The 12,999-nt window shown below is 39.9% G+C and overlaps 1 protein-coding gene across 1 annotated transcript; it reads left to right on the top strand.

Annotated features, from left to right (window-relative positions):
* Positions 1-8,968: 8,968 nt before the first annotated feature.
* Positions 8,969-11,027, top strand: il22 (interleukin 22). Its single transcript, XM_053344033.1, has 5 exons — positions 8,969-9,145; positions 9,492-9,557; positions 9,691-9,840; positions 10,366-10,425; positions 10,935-11,027. Exons 1-5 carry the CDS (start codon positions 8,969-8,971, stop codon positions 11,025-11,027), a joined length of 546 nt encoding a protein of 181 aa, XP_053200008.1.
* The last annotated feature ends 1,972 nt before the right edge of the window (positions 11,028-12,999 follow it).

Below are 12,999 nucleotides of genomic sequence, written 5' to 3'. Positions count from 1 at the left end.
TTAAATAGAATAATGTATTTTTATAGATTATAATGATTTTAATGCTGTTTTAGTTTCATAATGTTTTATATAATAGATGTTTTTATGAATGTAGTAATTATGTCGCCTGCTGATTGGTCGCTGCGATCAAAGAATAATTATGTTTTTATGTCTTTAGAGACGAAAAGAAATCATGAGTCGTTTGAAGTCAACAAAAAATACAATCATCTGAACATGAACCAGTTTCTTTTCTTTCTTTGAAGTCTTTTAATCACAAATCTCTGAATCTTCTCTCTGGTGACATTTTCCCAGAAGAAAAAAAAAAGGTTTAGTTGGTTTAAAATCAGCTAAAGTTGAACCTTGAACTTTTAAATCTGAATGTTTCCGTCACATCTCGCATTATAGACTCAGCAGCTCAGCGGTAAAACTATATTATTTGCTACTTCTTAGCGATGAAGTCCACAAATTAAAGGAATAGTTTGACAATTTGGTGAAATATGCATTCTTGATTTCTGGAGTTAGATTCAAGTATATACACACGTGGACAAAATAGTTGGTACCCCTCTGTTAAAGAAAGAAAAACCCACAATGGTCACTGAAATAACTTGAAACTGACAAAAGTAATAACTAGGGCTGTCAGCGTTAACGCGTTAATCGCGATTAGATTAATGCAATCCATAACGCGTTAATTTTTTAAAATCGCATTTTAATGTTGCAAGCCTTTTTGTCCCTTCTACTCCCCCGTAGACGGCTCCTCTAGCTGTAGCGCTATGCTTTGAAGTGGCCTCCTGCAGTAAACCTACCGCGCTGATGGAAAGTAAGAGAGCTACTGGACTTTTGAACGGCTTGTTTAACTTTAAAACACTTCCAGACGCTTCAGTTGACAAGTCAAAAGTAAAATGCAACCTGTGTCAAACGGAGTTTAACTACCACCGGAGTACGTGGAGTTTGAGTTAGCACCTCCACGCTAAACACCCAGGTGCAGCCAAGCCAGCCTCAGCTCCACCAAAGGACCATTTTGGAGTGTGGGAGTCGCAGCAGAGCCGTGATTGATTCCCAGTTAAGACACTCTGGTAAGAAATGCTTTACATTATGGGCTTAAAACTGCCTTCAAATGGAAAATAACAGGATTTTAAACATCCAATTCAAAACGCAATTAATCGTGATTAACTATGGAAACTATGCGATTAATCTCGATTAAAAAAATTAATCGTTTGACAGCCCTAATTTTAAATAATTTCCATTGTAAACCTTATGAAGGATTTTCTAATGATCAGTATGAACAAGAGGAATGATTACAGCAAGAAAAACACTCCTTAAAGTTTGAGTGGAGCTTCCATCCAGCTTCATTAAATCAGGAATTCACAACAAAATTCCTGAAATTACACACACACACACACACACACACACACACACACACACACACACACACACACACACACACACACACACACACACACACACACACACACACACACACCTCTGCCTCTAACTAAACATCCTCTCCATTCATCACGGCTAAGGTGACTTCACGTCAGAGCAAACATTGCTTCCTCTGGACTGGAAGGACGGGTTACCCCGGCAACCGCTCGGCCGTATATGAGCTTAGCAAACACACATCACACTCATCATGAGCCGGCCGAGTGTGAATTCCCCTTTTAACAACGAGCAGGCCGAGCAAACAATGTCAACTCTGAACATCCTGGTCTGAAATTTCATCAGAGGAGTTTCCTTTGTTCCTGTCATTCCTTTGTTTCACCTGCAGAGACGATTTAACCCTTTACCTGCTGCTCAGGGTTTAATATGAACAGAAGACATGAAGGAAGGAAGGAAGGAAGGAAGGAAGGAAGGAAGGAAGGAAAGAAATAAGGATCTTTCTTTCCTTTCTCCCTTCCTCCCTCCCTTCCTTCTTTCTTTCTTTCCTTCCTTCATCCCTTCCTTCTTTCCTTCCTTCCTTCCGTCCTGTCTTCTTTTCATTCTTTCCTCCCTTCCTTCTTTCCTTCCTTCCCTCCTGTTTTCTTTTCCTTCCTTCCTTCCCTCTTTTCTTCCTTCCTTCCTTCTGTCCCTTCCTTTTCTTCCCTCTTTTCTTCATTCTTTCCTTCATATCTTCTTTCCCTTCCTTCCTTCATGTCTTCTTTTCCTTCCTTCCTCCCTTCCGTCCTTCCTTCCTTCATGTCTACTTTTCCTTCTTTTCCTTCCTTCCTTTCTTTCCTTCCCTCTTTTCTTCCTTCCTTCTTTCCCTTCCTTTCTTCCATCTTTCCTCCTTTTCGTCCCTCCTTCCTTCATTCTTTCCTTCTGTCCATCCTTCCTTCATGTCTTCTTTTCCTTCCTTCCCTCTTTTCTTCCCTCCTTCCTTTCTTCTTTCCTCTCTGTATTATTTTCCTTCCTTTCATCTTCCCTCCTTCCTTCATTCTTTCCTTCCTTCCTTCCTTCCTCTCATCCCTCCTTTCTTCCATATTTTTAATGGTCTGGCCCACAAGAAGTCAAACTGTATGCGACCTCTGAATGAAATTGAGTTTGACCCCTCTCTGCCTTAGTGAGTAAAGACGAGTTTACCGGGTGAACTTAATCAGGACAATTAGGAGAGACAGAGGATGAACGGAGAAACAGAAGGAAGGATGTGGAATAAATAAATAAAGGAAAAATAGTGAATATCTACTGAAAGACAACATCGATGTTTTGGATTCTTATAGAACAGAAATAAAACATCTGATTGGTCCCAGATTTATCCTGCAGGACGACAACAAGCCCAAACATGCAGCCAGAGTCACAAACAGTAGAAGAAGAAGAAGAAGAAGAAGAAGAAGAAGAAGAAGGTCCTGATCTGAACATCATGGAGTCAGTCTGGGATTAAGGAAGGAAGAAAGGAAAGGAGTAAGGATAGAAGTATGGAAGGAGGATGGAGCAAAGAAAGGGAAGGAGGGGAAGAAGAAGGAAGGGAGGAATGAAAGGAGGAAGGAAGGAGGGGAAGAGGAAGGAAGTAAGGTTTTTACTGTTCCTTCCTTCCTTCTGTCCTTCCTCCCTCCCTTCTTCTTTCCTTCCCTCCTTCCTTTCCTTCTGTCCTTCCTCCCTCCCTCCTTCTCTTTCTTTCCTCCCCTCTACCTTCCTCCTTTCCTTCTGTCCTTCATTCCTTCCTTCCTTCCTCTGCCCTACCTTCTTTTCTCCATCCTTCCTTCCTCTATCCCTTCCTTCCTCCCTCCCTCCTTCTCCCCCTTCCTTCTTTCCTTCCTTCCTTCCTTCCTCCTTTCTTCCTTCTTTCCTCTGCCCTTCCTTCTTTCCTCCATCCTTCCTTTCCTTCCTTCCTCTATCATTTCCTTCCTTCTTCCTCCCTTCCTTCTTTCCTCCCTCCCTTCCATCCTTCCTTCCTCCTTCCTTCTTCCTCCCTTCCACACTTATTAACAACAGGAGGGTTAATATGAAGAGACAGAAGCAGCCCAGACGCTCAAATCCACAGAAGAAGAAGAAGAAGAAGAAGAAGAAGAAGAACTGTGGCGACTCTTCACCCTTTGTGTATATTGATAGTTTTACTTCCTGTGTTTCTCCTGACTGAGTTGATTACCTCATGTGTTTCAGCTGTGTCTTATTTCACTCACCTGTGTCTTGTTTAGTGATTACATCATCGTGTCTATAAAGGTTTTGGTTTTCAGTTCAGTCTCTGTGTTGTTTTGCACCGTGTTGATTCGGCCTGTGTTCTTCTGTTCAGTTTCTCCTGTGTTGGTAATTAAAGTTGGTGACATTGGTTTCATTGATCAAAAGCATCACCACGACCGTTGCACATATTTCTATTAAAGAGAGAACAAAAGAATATATAAAATATAAAACATCAAAGGGTTTATCTGTATTATTTGTGGGAATCATTCCATGTCATTTTGATTTTGTATTTAACTACAATGATTTTTAGAAAATGAAACTTTTCCTCCTGTTTTTAAAAAAAAAAAAAAAAAATCCTGCTAAGAAGTTTTTTTTTTTAACCCGTCTGTTGTCCTTGAGTCAAGGAAGGAAGGAAGGAAGGAAGGAAACCCTCCTGTTTTCCTCAAGTCAAGGAAGGAAGGACAGAAGAAGGATAGGAGGGAGGAAAGAGGGAAGGGAAGGAGGAGAGGAAGGAAGGACAGAAGAAGGAAGGAAGTAAAGGAAGGAAAGGACAGAGGAAGGAAAGGTGGAAGGAAGGAAGGAAAGGAGGGAGGAAGACGGAAGGAAGGAAGACGGAAGGAAGGACAGACTGAAGGCAGGAAGAGTTAAAACAGACTGGGTCAATTTGACCCGGGAGGATGACAGGAAGGTTAAAGTACGTCTAAAAAAAAGTTTTAGCTCATTTGGATGGTTTGACCTGCTTTGTTGCACCAGATTATTTCCAAACTACGTGTTGCTTGTCGGGCTGCAAATGATGATGATGATGATGATGATGATGATGATGATGATGATGATGATGATGAAAGGATACCGAAGAGTGTCTGAGCATCAGTGAGGTCCTAAAAATAATGACAAAACTTCATATTATTGGATTTTGTCATTCCTGTTATAATTATTTAGGGGGGAAATCAAGCTCTCGGTTTTTGTACTACAGCTCCCAAGAAGTATAAAGCTGTTGATTTATGATTTAAGCCCATTTATTATGTGCTGAATTATCTTATTAGTATTTTCCGTTTCTTGTACCTTGTGGGTGTTTTTCTTGATTCGGAAGAAATGAATCAGCCGTCGCCTCCTTCAAACTGTGTGTAGGTGCATGTAGTGTATTTTCTGCTACAGATCTATGTATTTCTATGTATTTCTAAGCATTTCTAAGCTAAAAGTTCTGTGTCTGTGGAGGCCCATATTATAATTTATATAACAGTCATAGTCATAAGATGGGGCCTTCTCTGTGTGAACTTGATATGAACTTCCGGTCATAATAGACAGAGGCTGAGGAAGACGCCTGATAACATCCTATATAATGGTACCATTCTATACAATGGTAATTAATATCAGGAGGTATTGGATCATGGGAACATAAACAAGTAATTGATTGTGTCCTGTGTTCATGCTTAGGACGTGTAACTTCAGTATAAAAAGATTGGGCAAACAGAGAGCACGCAGAGACAGACAGAATGGAGGCTCCATTGGAACAGAGGGACACCTTAGCAGCCTCAGATTTGATAGAGTTCTGTCTCCACTATTGGCAATAAAGAAAACTAAAAAGAGCGTTGACTTGGTCTTAAATTAATCCATTCTTCTCACTCGGAGGGTGATAAAATTCACCACATGCACTTAAATTCATGGAGTCAAATCTAAAAATGCTTCATGATGATGATTATTCTTATTAAACAGAGTCCTGGTTCACTGAGAGGGAAACAACCTGCAGACTTCTGACACCACATGCATCAGTGGAGCACGCTCAGCTGAGAGTTTCTAATATTCTCCATTAACCTTCCTGTCGTCCTCCCGGGTCAAATTGACCCCGTCTGTTTTGACTGTTCCTTCTTTCCTTTCCTTTCCTTCTTCTGTCTTTTCTTCCTCCCTCCCTCCCTCCCTCCCTTCCTCCTTCTTTCCTTCCTTCCTTCCTTCCTTCCTCCCTCCCTCCCTTCCTTCCTTCCTTCCTTCCTTCATTCATTCATTCATTCATTCCTTCCTCCCTCCTTTCCTTTCTTAATTCTTCCCTCTGTTCCTTCCTTCTTTCCTCCCTCCCTTCCTTCCTTCCTTTCCTCCCTCCCTTCCTCCGTCTTTCCTTCCTTCCTTCCTCCCTCCCTCCCTCCCTCTTTCCTTCCTTTCCTTCCTCCCTCGTTCCTTCTTTCCTTCCTTCCTCCCTCCTTTCCTTCCTTCATTCCTCCCTCCTTTCCTTCCTTCATTCCTCCCTCCCTCCTTTCCTTTCCTTTCCTTCCTTCTTCCTTCCCTCCTTCCTCCTTTCCTTCCTTCCCTCCTTCCTCCCTCTCATCCTTCCTTGACTCGAGGACAACAGGAGGGTTAAATAATTTTTCTGAATTTATCACAAAACTTCCAACGTTGCATTTTCTAGTCGCTCGTCATTCACGTCAGTCTGTGTCAGTTTGTCATTTCCCCTTTTCATTGTTAACTGGGTGTTCCACTTCACGTTGCTTCTTGCAGCATGTCGCAACATGTAATGATGCACCGATGACGCAACATTTGATGAGTTGATGGATTTACAGCAGCAGAAGCAGCACTTTGATCAGAATATGCTGCTGCAAGAGTTATTGATTCCCGTCATAGGTCACAATCGGCAGGAAATGAGTAAATATTACCAATAAAAAAATGAGATTGAGAGAAATGATGAGAGTGTTGCAGAAAAGTTCTCCATTAAAAGTTCATAAAAGTCAGAAGGAAGTCCTGCTTACTGCTGGTAAATGTTTGTGGTGAAGTCCCTGAGGGATACTGACACCCACGTCCGACACAATAAATGAAAATTAAATTGAAAAATGACACGGCCACTCGATCCTTCACTTCACAGCCAGGAAAACACCGATGTTAGAAAGCTTGGATATAACAGAAATACGGGGAAAAGTTCGGGGAAACACCAAAACTTGTCCTTGGTCCTATTCTCCATTTATAAGCTTCCCTCGGGGGCAGTTGCATATCCTCATAGAGTCATCAGTTACATAATTATCCTGCATTTGCTTATTTCTGTCTGATATTAACTGGTAAATGTTGAAGGATCTCTAAATAAAGTCAGAGATCTGTAATCTTGATGCAATGTTTCGGTTGTGCTGTTTCATGCTAGTTAATTAAAATGGTTTCATTGGTTAAATAGTTTCTTATCAACAAAGATTGTAATTACATTCCTGCAAAAATACATCTGTGTATCCATTAAGGCTAGGTATCTGTACTCAAAACCTTTATGGTATTGACCGAAATAAATCATTTAGTAGTGTTGAAACGTCTCCCGTCAAATGAAACGTACAATCGATCCTTTTTGCACCCAGAGCTAGAAAATATGACTATTTGTACGGACTTGCTCACAGCCAATCAAAGCAAGCGTTCTTTGATGTAATGCATCATGTGATTGGTCCACTGCCACAGCAGCTACGACCCGTCTGTGGTGGTGACGTCGTGGTGAATTTGAGTTAGCACGCTTAGCAGTTCAGCAGCCAAGATGCCTCCTAAATGCTCTAAAATGAGTCTACACTACAGGCTTTTACACATGATAAAACACAGAGACCTACATGTGTTAATGGGAATCTAATGAAGGACTTAGCTGGTATCAGGATCACTTTAGGACTTGGATTGGTACTGGTATCATAATTTCTTCCCAGCCACAGTATCCATGCAGATAATATATTACAGGTATAGTGAGACATTTTAGGAAATACATCATTTAACTTTCTTTCAGAGCTTTAGCAAAGAGGATCGAAACCACGATAATGTCTCAATGGAACAAAGAGCTAGATTAGTTTAGGCAAGGAGGACAGAGGAGGGAAGCTACCAATTAAAAACAATATGCCTACTAGCACCTCTGAAGCTAACACATTAACAAGTTGCAAAACAACAACTTTTACATTTCTGTTTAGTGTTTGTATGTTAGTGAGCTGAGGATGTGCTGGTTAGCCGATTTCTAACCTTTGGACAGAACCATGCTAGCTGTTTCCCTTAATTTCCAGTCTTTAATCTAAGCTAAACTAAGCCAGGCTAAGCTAAACTAGCATAAGTTCAATACACAGTGCACACACACACACACACACACACAAGAGAAGTGTCAGTTTTCTCATCTTACTCTTGGCAAGAAAGCAAATAAGAGTATTTCCTCAAATGTCAAACTATACCTCATATTCGGTTATTTGTTTAGTACATTTCAATATCAAGGCAATTCAAAGCGCTTTACATAAAACAAAACATAAAATGCATCATGATAACCTACAAAAGCAACACACAGCAAAATAAAAGACATTTAAACACAATTAAAAGTGTTAAATTGGGAATTAAATTCAGCTAAAATAGAGCAAGAGAGATAAAACAGGAGAATAAAAAATTACAGTGCAGCGTAAGATATTATTTATGCATTTATAGATTTGTGTAAGTTTACTACTCACATCTCCTTAACTGAACTGGGGTTTTTTTGTGTGTGTAGGAAACATTAATGTTGGATTTCAGGGAAAAGAGTTTTTACATTCACTCCAATATAACCTATTACTGGTGCTATCACCATCTAGTGGCCATTAGAGGAACTGCAACGCCACATTCAGCTTTAGGGGTCCAAATATTAAGTGATTAAAAGATGAGATGAGAATTTATTAGTATTTCATATTAAAAAACACGGCTCCATTTACAGCTATGTACAGTATCCTCTTAATGCATTAAAGCACACATTATTTTAATTGTGTGTATTTAACCAATGATTACATAATCTGCTGGCTGTCACACAAGTAAACACATTAACTGGTTGGGTAAATTTTTCTATTTCTGTCTGACGGAAGTTTGTATAGCAGCTTGTAATTCACCAGGGAGTAGGCACACACACACACACACACACACACACACACACACACACACACACACACACACACACACACGTGAACACACACACAAAGGTGAGGAACTTCTGTCACTGGAGAAGTACAATTAAAATGCTCTCTTAGCAAATCAATGACAAACAGTATTTGTGTCGTCACACGTTGACTGAATTAATTTCCTCTTTGTGTAAGTGACAGTAAACAGATTGTACCAGCTCAGCACTGACCTGTATGTGTGCACGCATGTGTGTGTGTGTGTATGTGTGCGAGTGTGTGTCTTGGGGTTTTTTGGCTGGTTACCTGTCCTATATTTCTGCAGAGGGGGCGGAGGGTTGATCTGTATAAAGAGACAAGGCAGAGAGACGTCTTCACATCATCATCCACTGACAGGTGAGGACACAGCGAGAAGAATCACCTCTCAGTCTGATTATTATTACTTTAACTTATCTTTTATTTTATATTTAATTAACAATCTGTTTCTGTGTTGCAGGTGAAAACACTCTCACTCTCTCCTCGAGCTAAAAGGATAAAAGATAAATTCATCTACTTGAACAATGAAGGTCTCCACACTCGTCTCCTTCTTCCGTCCATCTGCCGCCGTGCTCGTCCTGCTGTCGCTGCTTCTGATTGGCTGGACCGAGCATGTGACAGCGGTCCCTGTGGCCCGGTCGCTTAGTGCGCCACTGCAAGACAGCGCCACATGGGATGCTATCCAGAATTTGTCACAACATGTGAGTACTTTTGAGATTTGAGATACAATAGATTTCTATTCTATAACTATTTTAATCCGTTATTACTTTTATCACAACTCAAAAATCTGTCTTAAATATCAAAATTCCTCCAGATTTTACCCTTAAGTCTTATTCTGTAGTTTCTAGCTGATGCCTCATGTCTTTCTCCTCATGAAGTCTCAATCAATCAATCAAACTTTATTTATATAACAGCTTTGATACAGGCTAATGTAGTTCAAAGTGCTTTACAATTAGTTGCTTGACAAGCCGATAATGAGACATATCAAGTGATAAGGATGGATATCTGGTTTAAACATGATGCTAATAAGTCTGTCGGTGTCTTCAGGCTCAGAGTATGCAGTCGGAGGAACACACCAACATCCGACTGATCCCCAGAGTCAACGTCAGCCAGGTGAGAACTCTCCTCAAAATGTTCTCCACAACTTCTGAGAATTTTAAGAGTCCAACAATAAACGTTCTTGATCGCTGGTCATGTTGTGTTAGTCCTTCTGATCTCTGAACCTCTGATCTCTGACCTCCTCCAGGACCAGGTGAAGATCTGCTGCCTCCACGCCAACATCCTGGACTACTACCTGAGCAACGTCCTGCATCAAAGTGACATCGAACATCCCAGCATGCACCTGCTGAAGACCAACCTGGCCCGAGTCAGCGAGGACCTGAAGAGGCACGGCTGCGTAAGTGTCTTAACTGAGCTGTTTGTTGAATGACTGTTAAAGGAATAGTTTGCTAATTTACTGAGTTTGATACCAATCTCATAGCTAGCTTCATATTAACTGTAAAGACATAAGAGTGGTATCAATTTCCTCATCGAACTCTTGGCAAGAAATCGTCCAAAAATCCGGCTATGCCTTTAAGATTCATGTAGCAGGAGAAGATCATTTGTTTGTGAGCATCATACAGTCTGTCGTTTAGCCAAAAAATCCAATTATATACAAAAAAATATAAGAAAATATCCAAAATACCGCCATTGCTTCCTAAGAATGTGAGTTTTCAGAAGTCAAATATGAAGTTTTTACAGTTTGTATATGTGGTGGCGGTGTGGTTGATCTTAAAATCGATAACGACACTCTGTGGTTTCGATAAAGGAAAGGAAAGATGCAATAACACAAACAGAGAGAGAGACACAGATATCACACAGACAGAGATCGAACAGATAACAGCTGCTACTAACCTACGGCTCTACATGTTTGTCTCTCCAGAGTGTGACTCACTACCACAACCATCACCACGCTGTGGAGTTTCGCAGAAAGCTCAAGGAGGTAAGATGTTTCTAAAAATCAAAGCAGAGCAAAGAACTCGCTTCAGCTGCTCCGAGCATTACTATCTTCTACAGACACTTCATTGTATTTCATATCCACGCATAGCCTTATCATTAAACCCTGATTTTAAGATAACAAAAAACTATTTGATAAGTGATTTTTTAAAGCACAAATGCAAAATATTCTTTGGTTACGTCTTCTCTAATGTGAAGATTGGCAGGTTTTCTTGACATTTAGCCAGACGAATGGAGATATTTGGACTTTAGGAAACTTTCTAATACCTCACACATCTTGTAAATGATTAGTTGATTAAATCAGAAGATAAATATGAAGAGCTTACATGAGAAGACCAAAACCAACAATGTCTTAATCCATCTTAATCGGATTAATACACATTTCTTCAAAGACAAACTAAACCATTTTGTAGGATCGATTCTACTGACTTTTATATTGACTGGCATTTATTGTGTTTTCTACAGTTTCTAATGTGTCTCTTTGTATTTTTTAAGATGGACGGCGATCAAGGCATAATCAAAGCAGTGGGAGAGATCGACATCCTGTTCAGCTACCTGCAGGACTTCTGCATCGAGAGGAAAAACTAACTGCTGCTGCACAACGACGCCTCCACTGTTTCTACTCAACACTGAGCAGAGAGGCGCTTTTCTATTTATCATATTTATCAACCTTTTATACCAACGACTTTTATACTTTTATTTATTGATCTATTTAAATTGAAAACGTATTTAAGGTATTTTTTAAAAATATGAATGTACAATATTTATATTGACACTTTACGTTATTGATCTATTTATTGATCAGAATGTATTTATGCCTGAGCTGGAAGTACTCTGGCGTTGATCCTGTTGCCATGTTATTGGCGGATTATTAATGGAAAGTGTTACAGTATTTAAACTTCTCAAACTGTTGAACAGACTGAGAATCAGTTGAATGAACTGAAAATAAATAAAGTTTGGCTCTAATGTGAACGTTGGCTTGTCTCTCTGATTTGGTCGCACCAGCTGGAGCTTGTGTTTGTATTCTTTGTCACTACTTGTTACTAGTTTTAAGCAATTTAACTCTTAAACAGGCAACATGCACCAGGAGATACATACACACACATATATATATATATATATATATATATATATATATATATATATATACCTTAATAGGGGGAACGTATCCTGGTGGAGTTTCAACTCATAAAATCCAAAATGTGGGCATGTTTACTTAGATGCAAATGAGATAACTACTAACATCAAAGTAAATAAAAAGAATAATTAACATCTTATTTTCCAGTCCTGCCTGTTTAAGGGTTAATGTAACACCATTAAAACCTTTAACCTGTTAATCACTCGAGCCCCCAACCAACAAGAGTAAAATTGTCCCAATACAAGAAATCACACCACAGGACATTTAAACACTTAATAAAGTCACATCACAAACCATTTGGTTCAGAAGAAGCTCGACTACTAAGCTAACGTAACCACTTGTACTGTAGCTAAATTAAACGGAAGTCAAACACCCGAGCTCCTGACTGAGCGAACAGCAGAAAGCCGCCTCCATATACGCATGGTGCACGCCAGCAGTCACAGTGTTCATGATATCTTCTAATTTAACGAAGTTCGCACAAATGACACATCAAATGAACAATGAGACTCCAGCAATAAAACTCCCACCAATGTCCGACCAAACCTCACTGAATAAACCATCGAAAAACACTCAAAACTAACTTCCCTTTGTACTTTTACAGCTACAAAATGATGACTTTGCTGTTTTGGGGGGTCAAAAGTTGCATAAAATCACTCACAATGGCTTCTTCAGTGTCTCCAAGTCATTTTCAATTTATTTACATGGCATGGAGAAGGAGTTTCTTCACTTTATTAGCATCAGACTCGGTACAAGTAATGTTCAGATAGGGTTTGGAAGACGATTGCATAACTACAAAGGGGATTGTTCACTTGTGTAAAAGTGTAAATCGCTCCATGTTCCATCTTCATTTACTCTGACCCAGAAACATTTATGCTGACGCTTTCATCTCTGCAGACATCTCGGAAGCGCCTCTATCTATCATACCAAGATTATTCATATAGACCTCGTAGCTGCAGAGATATACTATAATCATTTCGGTTATGTAATTTTCAAACAGGAGCCTGAGTCAGAGGCCAAAGCGGAAAACGTTGGTGTTTTTCAACCTGGACTCAATTTTCCCGCCTTTTTTGACCAACTGAACTGGTACAGTACTGAGTGAGAAGTCTTGTTCTCATATCTCATGACAGTTGAGTTGTCGTAAACTATCCAGCTATGACAGAGTTTTTTGTAGCTTAGTGATATCTAAAAGTCGTGACTGAAGATTCAACTCAGCCTCTCCTTAAACAAGACTTTCTTAGGCACAACAACGAACCAACCGGATCAATTGAAAGGTTTTATTTCTGTGTGATACTGTCTATAATGTGGTCAGACTCTTATAATAACAATCTGAACTAGTCAGAGGCGAAAACAAATCCTTTTAGTAGACGTACATTGACGGAGCTTGATTTTGAGGCTGCCGGGTGAAGCAGTCTCGCTCAATAA

This window comes from Scomber japonicus, chromosome 23 (genome assembly GCF_027409825.1).
Source record: "Scomber japonicus isolate fScoJap1 chromosome 23, fScoJap1.pri, whole genome shotgun sequence".
Lineage (NCBI taxonomy): Eukaryota > Metazoa > Chordata > Actinopteri > Scombriformes > Scombridae > Scomber > Scomber japonicus.
This window is presented reverse-complemented; position numbering and strand designations above follow the sequence as displayed.

Excerpts from the sequence above, each read along its gene's own strand:
- il22 (XM_053344033.1), top strand. The coding sequence starts at position 8,969 with ATGAAGGTCTCCACACTCGTCTCCTTCTTCCGTCCATCTGCCGCCGTG. Across the intron at positions 9,146-9,491 it reads TCCAGAATTTGTCACAACAT|GCTCAGAGTATGCAGTCGGA; the intron begins GTGAGTACTTTT and ends CGGTGTCTTCAG. Across the intron at positions 9,841-10,365 it reads ACCTGAAGAGGCACGGCTGC|AGTGTGACTCACTACCACAA; the intron begins GTAAGTGTCTTA and ends TTGTCTCTCCAG.